The 9,918-nt window shown below is 35.2% G+C and overlaps 1 protein-coding gene across 1 annotated transcript in view; it reads right to left on the bottom strand.

Moving 5' to 3' along the window:
• ADAMTS19 (ADAM metallopeptidase with thrombospondin type 1 motif 19) overlaps positions 1–9,918 on the bottom strand; it is a 281,951-nt gene that overhangs the window by 2,510 nt on the left and 269,523 nt on the right. Inside the window, exon 22 of the mRNA XM_060146233.1 lies at positions 554–731. Coding sequence (XP_060002216.1) covers positions 554–731 — 178 coding nt within the window. The remainder of the gene's footprint in view (positions 1–553; positions 732–9,918) is intronic.

Below are 9,918 nucleotides of genomic sequence, written 5' to 3'. Positions count from 1 at the left end.
AATGTTACTACTATTTAGTTTTATTTAACATTATGTCCTTAAAGATGAAAAAAATGGTACTTCTTGTTCAGGGGTGTAGATACATGCATCTGTTCTCCTTGAAAGTGATTTTTTTGCTCTTTGTCTCTCCAAAGGATAATTTGTACCCAGGATCACAAGGAAGGCTATTAACAATGAAGCGGTCCAAGGTGTACACTACAACCTCACCTTTCCATAGACATTACCTTAATTGAGGGTTCTGCCATGGGACGGGTCAGAACCAAAAATATGGTTACATCCTTCAACCCTTTATAGGATGACCTTGGGTGGTATGGCATTCATATTTCCAGGGCCTGGACCTGAGTAGACAGCTCAGGAATGAAAATAGTTTAGTCTTTAGGATTTTTTACCCACATGATCATCTGGACTAAACTATAGTTGAATAGATCCAATTTAGTCAGAACCAAACTAATTAGTATAGATTGATAACTAAGCTTTAAAGTGATATGCAAAATAGAAGAAGCCATGCTCATTTCCATGTTTCTCAAAATCATCCCCTTTTTGGTCTGCTTACCCAGCCTGGGTGATGTTATAGTATTTACATTAATCTTCTCATTGCAGGGCTGAAGGTGGCATGGCCTGTATGCTGCAGGTTTTTCGGAAGAAAAACATTCATTTCCATGTCTTCCTGTGATCTTATGCATGCACTGAATAACACGGGACTGCATTCCTTTGCCACAGGTAATTGAGCACTAGGAGAGATACAAGGTTTTGTTAAATGTTCTTTTTGTTGTTTCCTTTCTCTAGGCTGTAAGCCACCTTCTCCTTATATTTGCTAAAATTGGACATGAGCCACAACATCCAGGGTTAATGTAAAACATGGGTCAGAAATGTTGTTGCTCATAACTTGGGCACAGTGCTGTTCAGAATATCTAGCTGACCTAAGGCAGAGCTTTGGACAATGAAGGACATAGGCGATTAAAAAAATTTACAGCAGAAACTAACACAACATTGTAAATCAACTATACTTCAATAAGATTAAAAAAAAAAAGTTGGAGAGTATGACTTGGGAAAGAGATTGGGTGATACCAGTAAGTAATGAACTTGGGCGGACAGTTTTTAAAGTTTTAATATCTAGTTTGCAACAAGTAATTGATTCACTGCTCTTTAATTTAGTCATTGATGCTTGAGAGTTAGATATGTCCAACTGTGGAGCCAGATCCTCGTTATAGCCTTTCAATGTACTCATCCACTCCATTTGCTCTGGCCTTAAAATGTTTATTAAGAATATCAACATGAAAAAAAAAAAAAGAATATCAACATGGCTGGGGGCTTCCCTGGTGGCGCAGTGGTTAAGAATCTGCCTGCCATTCAGGGGACACGGGTTCAAGTCCTGGTCCGGGAAGATCCCACACGCTGTGGGCCGTAGAGCAACTAAGCCCGTCTGCCACAACTACTGAGCCTGCGCTCTAGAGCCCATGTGCCACAACTGCTGAGGCCCGTGCGCCTAGAGCCCATGCTCTGCAACAAGATAAGCCACCACAATGAGAAGCCTGCGCACCGCAATGAACAGTAGCCCCCGCTCGCTGCAACTAGAGAAAGCCTGTGCGCAGTAACAAAGACCCAACTCAGCCAAAAAATAAATACATAAAATAAATGAATTTATTAAAAAAAAGAATATCAACATGGCTTATCAACCTGATGTGTTATTGAAATAACTGCTATGACTTCGCAGATTACATGACATCCAAAATTGTGCAAATAATAATTTGATAATATGTATTTTTCTAATAAGTACCCTTTTAATGGATTCCTTGTATTTCAGCTAAATGTAGTTTGTCTTCATTTGTAAGATATTTCAGAGAACATATTTAACTTACAATGTTTGTTTATTAAAGAAGTCTCTTGGGTCCATATATATCACTAGATTTAATTTGTTACACAAATAAACTGATGTTGAGTTGAATGAGAAAATACAATTATTTTATGGTATCAAAATTACATGTGGGAGAGGGAATGTTCTTGTGTTTCTGAAAATAGTAATTTATTTACTAGTTATACTATTTTCTATGTGGTAAAGATTTAGCCATATCTGGCTAAACAGTTCTAAAAAACTTAGAACTCTTTACAGAGATGATCTCGGTGTATTCTATTTGAAAACTGGTAAATACTTTCTGATTGTCACCTTTTAGATATGCAGGCACAAGGTTTGTAATGTTTGTTCCCCTTTGTATCTGACCAAGTCATTGTTAGGATTGCATTTTCTTTGTAAGAATTTTCAGTTCTTTCTTTACTATCATCTTGGGTCCCCTGCTCTGCTTTTCATTAGCACAAGAAGCATTCTACACAAACCCTTGATACCTCAAATCTGTCTGCTCCTGTTCACTTTGTCTTTAGTTCCCAGCCTTCCAATCAATCCCAAATATTAACACAGAATATGTATTCTTTTAAAATTGCTTTATATATATATAAAATCTCCTTGGAAAAAACTTCAGTTATTGAGTTCCCCAAATCTCCAGGCTGGCATTTATCTAGCTCCTCAAACAATTTTCCACCTCTCTGCTTCAGGGATCATTTGCTCTATAAAACACTAATCATGCCCAGGCACTTCCTACTCTCACAATTACAACTGTGCCTAGCCTCTTTTCAAAACACAATCTCAAATCCACTACTTCCATGAAGTGGTCCACAATTATCCCAACTACTTATGCACATTTATGCTTTAAAACCATATATCCATCCATCTGAAGCTACCCCTTAGAATCACTTGGAGAAAAAAAAATTTTTCACTATAGATTTTAAGGCCTAGAATTTCTAAGTCAGGAAACAGATTGAGTCTGATGGGAATATACATTAAAAAAAAAGTATCTAGGTGGTTCTGCTGCACAGCCTGAGTTTGGAAGCTACTGGTCAATAGCATGTGTTCTGCATTTAATGTAGGCCAGTGTGTATTACTTTTTATCTTTGATTAGTATCTTTTCATGTATCTAGTTTGTCTCTTGGTAAATCTCTTGAAATTAGGCTCACTGTCATATCACTTTCAGTACTAAAACCTACATATCAGGTATGAAAATAGATTACTAAGAATAATACAATTTTATGTGCATGCTATTAACATGCATCTACTTTATAGATGACCGATCTTTCTAAATTTTATTCTGTAAATACTTCTGCATATAACCCTCCTTGTACCTGATGAATTCTTAGCTTTATGCAAACAGCAGATTAAAGAACAACTGGGATATTACATGCCTTTAAAGCTGATTTTTTTTTCTTGTTAACTTCTATAGGATCTAAATGTTTCCAGTTCAGTTTAAGCTTTATTATAACTTAAAAACTATTGTAAGAGGAGTAACTGTTTGACATGGTCTTTCCCCCTTGAAAGTATGTATCTTAGTAACACTCAATAGAATGGATATAAGTATTTAAGTATAGACACCATGCTTCTTAGAAATATTTTCAGGAAAATTCGAAACAGTTAAACTAAAAACTTTTCAGGGGTTAAGTTTATGTGGGAAAATATTCTAGTATCTACTCCTAAAATTTTGGGAGACCTTGGAAGTAATCACAATATTTGAGAAACAAAAAGAACAATGGGAGTTTTATAATAGATGAATTCATTCTGATGCAATAGAGAAGGTTCTCAATCATATGTCAAAGAAGCCTAGTAATCAATCACAGACTGTTCTCAATACTTTCAGCTAATCTTATATCAACTCCAAAGGACATGTGTTAACCAAAGTAACATCATTTTTCAGGATTACAAACTAACTATAGCTACACGATAACTCAGAGTACATAATTTTAGCAGATAATGGCTGAAGAGTGCCTTCCATAAAAAAATATTTTAAATTAAGAGAAAAAAATTATTTAATTAAAATGGTATCATTCCTGCCTTTGAAACTAATGGAATAAGCTTTATTATGAAATTAGTCTAATAGCCTTAGAATCTAATTTTCATTAGAATACTTTAACAATAAAAATATCAATCTTTTACTAGTAATTATGTTCTTTATAAAATACACAGTGGTAAAAATTTTATTACAAATGTGTGAAAAATAAACAGATATTTTAAATGGAACAATTGAAATCCCAAAGCGTCTTCTAAACTATTCCTTACTTTATTATGGAAGATACCTCTAAACAATTGGATATTTCTCAAATCACATCACTATGATTAAAGACAGACGGACATTAAAGGAAAAAGTCAAAATAATTCTGGCTTGAAATGAGGAGACCTGGGCTCTAATACTATCTCTAGAACCTAACATACCTGGGACTTAGTTTTCCTTTTTGTAAAGCAACGCATTGTAGTAGATCATAGCTACACTTTCAGGTCTAAATTACTACAAAAGGAAAAATTCCAAATAACTTATTATTAAAAGTTACTGTAGTCAGGCTTTTTTCTTTTTTTTTTTGCAGTACGTGGCCCTCTCACTGCTGTGGCCTCTTCCACTGCAGAGCACAGGCTCTGGACGCGCAGGCTCAGCGGCCACGGCTCACGGGCCCAGCCGTTCCGCGGCATGTGGGATCTTCCCGGACCGGGGCACGAACTCGTGTCCTCTACATTGGCAGGCGGACTCTCAACCACTGCGCCACCAGGGAAGCCCGTAGTCAGGCAATTTTTAAGTGGTGACACTGCATAAAAGTAAAGATGCTAATTTCATTATCTAATTATTCACTATGCTACCCAACAATGGTATGATAGGCGTCTATTAAATGAAGTCTCAAAATTATAGTCTTTTGAATGTTTCAGAATATTCAATCATTTATTGGATTTTCAAGTATTTACTGATCACCCATCATGTTCAGGATCCTGTGCAGAAGCTAAAAGCAGCAGAAATTATTAATACTATGGGGCTGGTACTTTATTCAATAAACTTTACAACAAAACGCAATGATCTAAAATAGATGGAGTTAGATTACGAAACATTGTGGAAGCTGGGCAATTTCACCCATTCTTAGCCAAGTGTTTAATATTTTAAATAATCAGTTGTACTATGGAACCAGTTTGTTGCTTTAGGATCAAAGGGAACAAATAATATTACTTCTGGAAGCTTTCACTCCATACAATACTAATAGTAGTTAGCACTTACTTAGTATTTATTATATGCCAGGTACTGTGATAGAGGTTACATTTATTTTAATATCTCATATGAAGCCAATGAGTACTATTATTATTCCTTTTACACAGATGAGAAAATGGAGGCTCAAATAAGTGAAACAAAGTGCCCACAGTTTTATAGTTAAGAAGTGGTGGTATTGGAGTTTGAACCCACATGTACTAAATTCAAAGACTGGACACTTACACATTACTTGATACTAGAAGATTGCTGATATTTCTCTTTATGTTAACAGTTAAAAATCTTCTCTTTTTCCCTATCCTGCCAAATAACCTCTTATCCCCATATCTCATTCTTAACCTAAAACTAATGAATTAGAAGGCCTTTTTGGTTTTGTTTTACTATAACTCAGGCTATGTGGTATGAGATAAACTCTTTCGCCTTAAGGACAATTCACAAGCCTGCTTTACCTTTAGATAGAGTGATCGAAGAATTTATCGTCCAAATCAGGGCACTTGTGAAAGAAGTTGCTGATAATTATTCCTAGACTATGGGCATAAAAGGGGACTGTCCTGGCTAATCTGGGACACGCTGTCACACTATCTAGACAACTTACTGATAGATCTATATATTACATGATAAACACAAATGAATGGACACACGAAATACCTATTATATTCCAGGCACTATCTAATATGCTTTTACACATAATGTCTTGGTTAATCTTCCTCATAACCCTAATAACTTTACAGATGGCAAGAGTAAGGCTCACAGAGATTATTTCATTCATTTATTCAACGAATATTTACCGAAACTCTACAGTGTACCAAATACTGTTCTGGATACAGGGAAGTGATAGTAAACAAAACAGACAAAAATATGTGCCTTCAAGGAGTTTACACTGTAATACTGGAGAGCAAGAAGGTCAAGAATTAAAAAAAATTGTATATTAGATATTGACAAGTGCTATGGAAAAAATTAAAGCTGGGAAGGAGGACTGGGAAAATTGGGGGTATGGGGTTTAGCAATTCATATGGGATGATCAGGGAAGGACTCATGGAGAAGGTGATAAAGACTTGCTCCATATGAAGGAGAAACAAATGCACATCTTTGGATTCCAATACAATGTTCTTTCCACTGTGTCTCTACAGATCTTGGATAAAGTTCAATGGCTTTCTCTCCCCTTCCTCCCTCCCTCTCTTCCTTCCTTCCTTCCTCCAGTCCTCCCGCCCTCCCTTCCTTCTTCCCTTTTGTCTTTTTTCTAATACATTTTAAACCTTGCTCTTCACATATGTACTAAGTTAAAAAATACTTGAAACACAGCAGCACTATAGACCTCCACTAAAGGACCAAATGCTAAAATGTCAACATCAATTTGCCAGCAACTGGTAAAAAAAAAACATAGGGTGCACCAGATAACTTGCCATTGATCTTTTTACAAGGAAAATTTCCTGACTAAAGTATTTTAATAAGAGAGACCTGTACTGTCTGACAAATAGTCTGTTCCCCAAACAGTTTTAATATTGCCCTGAAGGACCTTTGAAACTAAGCACCTCACAAACCAATTCCATGAACCAGAAGCCTTTAATTCTGAACAGGAAACGCAATCTTGATGTACCAGGTTTACTACAGTAAAAAGGGAAATAGTAATCTTTAGAACAAACTTAAGCAGCAAGGCACAAGAAAAACTGATGTTGGTAATCCCTCTTTCCCACCAAAAAATGAGCCCCAAAGGCTCTGAAAATAAAATCTGTTTGACTTAGTGACATTCATCATTTCAATCTACCTGAGAAAATTATGACCTCCCTTGCACTTGAGTACATGAGTATTATAATATCTTTAGATAATATCATAATATATTTATCTTATAATGGAATAAACCCTTTCTTGACCTGGGACATTAGTGACAATTTCTAAGACTGTATTAAATTATGTCAACCTTACAGTTTGCATGTCAAACACTAAACATGATAAAGGAAACTTCCTCAATAATTCAAACAGTTTGGACTATTAAAATGATTAGAGAAATAGTTTAGTAAACGAGAACCATGAATACAAATGGTAGCAAATTAGCAAGAAGGCGGCTTTATCCTCTTTTAAAATGAGATATATATATATTATATAACCTTATAACTATTTCCATTATCTAAAACTTCCTTTTTGTCATTCTTACACCACACAATAAGACCTGACTTGCTTTATTTTACCTAAGAAAATTTCATCTAAATAAACTAACTGAAAGGGAAATCTCTGGGGAAAAATAAGCAATGTCCAAGCTGGTGGAAGGGTACAGTAGACGTTTAGCTAACTCAGATGTTTATAATATTCTAAAAATGGCCAAGGAGGATCTGGTGATATATATAGATGTGAACTCTTGGAAAGTTATATTTACTAAGGTAGTGATAGCTCTGAGTGGGCAGGGTTTGCCAGTACTGGTAAAGGCAGGTTAAGATGCTAGAATGATTTGGCAAATTTGTGGACTGGCCTAAATGTGAACAAATGAGGGACATAGAAAAAAATGTAGGACAAAAAACTACACTCAAAAAATTCTTAACAAATTCACAACTGAGGCATTGTCATAGAAACAAAGGAATGAAATGAACTCTGAATGGCTGTAAAGTCCATCTCATGGACAAGCCAAGATGTGGAATCCTTTCTTCCACCACAAAGGATCGATGAGTGGTGAGGCACTGCCCAAAAAGCAAACTGCAGTAAGAAACTGACCATGGAAATTTCACACCTGACAGTATTATTTATGGCATTAATAGACAGTGTTGCTAAGATCTTGGTTTAATACTTGGAAAAATATGTAAACACCTTATACTAGGTGTTCAAGGAAAGGCCATTTATCTTGAGACATTTTATTGATGTTATAATTCCATTATGTTCAAAGGCAGTGAGTGTGTGCTATAAAATAACTGTGGCCTGATGAAACTCTTTAAGTTTTCAAGTCTAATGTGATGCATTGAGGATAATTAGGTCTTAAATAGAACAATGGTATAAATACATTTTTGATGGATCATATAAACATATAAGGGATGAGTATATAAACTGTTACTAAATTTTCATTATATTATATAGAAATATTCATTTTGTGATAGATTTGAATATGTTTATCAAGAATATGTATCTTTTAAAAATAATCTACATGTATTGTTCCCCAAAGTTTCTATGAATACCACAATGCTTAGAGGCATAAATCCACTAAATCCTAGTGAATAATAGCAAACATGCTCTGTAATACATTGACATGGGTAAAACATGTTTAATTCAAAGAAAAATGGCTGCACAGGCACCAATAAATAGCTATCTACAAGTTTATAAAGTGCCAAAAGGAGGGACAAAAATAGTGAACACGATTTTAGGAGGTTCTCAAAGCTCATCCACAGTACCACTTGAATCCACTTTCGTAAAGTGCAAAATTGTCTTCCTGCCACTGAAAATTCATGAATCATGTAGGAATATCCACAAGGGCTCATGATATAATCTACGTGGTATCATGTCTCTGTCAAATTCACCAAAGAACACTGTTGCCTTTTTGTCCAAGAAGTAACCTATGTACTTCTGGACAACTTAATTTCACTTAAGAACCCTTTAAAAATGGGATATCCATAAATATCTCTTAACTACTCTCCTATTTAGAGAAGAGACACGAATTATTTCCACTGATCTCTGATTCTTGCACTGCTTCTGTGCTCCATGGGTTCTGAGATCAAGTAGATCTTTTCTGCATATGTGATTTTCAGCATGGAGCTACAAAAGACTTCCACATCTAGTCTTAGGTATTGGGATCCTATGGTAAAATGTCAAATCTTAAAATCACTGGTTAAATATTAGTTTCTACCTTTCCTTTCAGGACTTCAGAACAGTCAGATAGACACTGTTTGGTGCTAGTTAGTTACTCGGAATATTTAGATAACCCAGGTTTGGGAACCAATTGGGACACTATGGTATAAGTAAATGTGTACACTTAGGTTAAATAATCAACTAGTTTGGCAGTGAGTTTATAGAATTATCTATCTGTGCATGTTAAACTCTAAAGTTAAATTGTAAAACTCTTCAAGCTTAAATCCTGTAAAATGTCCTCTTAAACATTATACCAAAGAGGCAGAAAGCCCGAAAGTAAAAATACTACTGTACAGTATTTATTTGGAGTTTTATTGGATAACAAACATAACTACACTAGTTTGCTTTTAAATTCCTTGAAAAAAACCCCCCCAAATTTCAGTGTATTTAGGGGTTAAAAATAATAATTCTCACACTTGGCCAGGACAGAGATTACCCGAGATTCCTTCCTTCTAGACTGTGCCAAAGATATATATTTTGGAGAGAATGTGTATTCTCCAGGCCAACAGCTAAGGAAGGCTCTGTAATGCTTTACTCATTTCCAGCTGGCCTCTGTAAGAAATAGGAATTCCTAAATTAAGAGAAAATTGTCACTGGCAGACAGAGTTCAATTTTTTTTAACCAATATAATAGACAGTCTTCTAGAACCTGATATAATTCGTAATGATAAGTGCCAATCTATAACAAGGTTAACAGCATTGACTTGGATAATTTGTCTTTGGGAATAAACGGATTATTCCGAAGTGGTTTAACAAGAGTGAAGTAGCATTCACAGTGGAGAGTGGACCTCATAAGGAAACTAAATGATGATTTCTACTGGAAATTATTAGCACAGCATTCCTATTCATTTATGTATATGTTTGGCAGTTCCATCTTTAAACTTTTTAATAAAGTGAGTGTGAAACAAGCATACTAAGGAACAAAAGTTAGCTTTGTTTTGTAAGATTTGCTGTTTGTTTTGGTCAGGGTTGCAGCATCTTTTTAAAGTAGTTCATCTGCTTAATTTAACACATGGGTATTTGGAATTGAA

Source organism: Lagenorhynchus albirostris, chromosome 3 (genome assembly GCF_949774975.1).
Source record: "Lagenorhynchus albirostris chromosome 3, mLagAlb1.1, whole genome shotgun sequence".
In the NCBI taxonomy this organism is placed as follows: domain Eukaryota; kingdom Metazoa; phylum Chordata; class Mammalia; order Artiodactyla; family Delphinidae; genus Lagenorhynchus; species Lagenorhynchus albirostris.
This window is presented reverse-complemented; position numbering and strand designations above follow the sequence as displayed.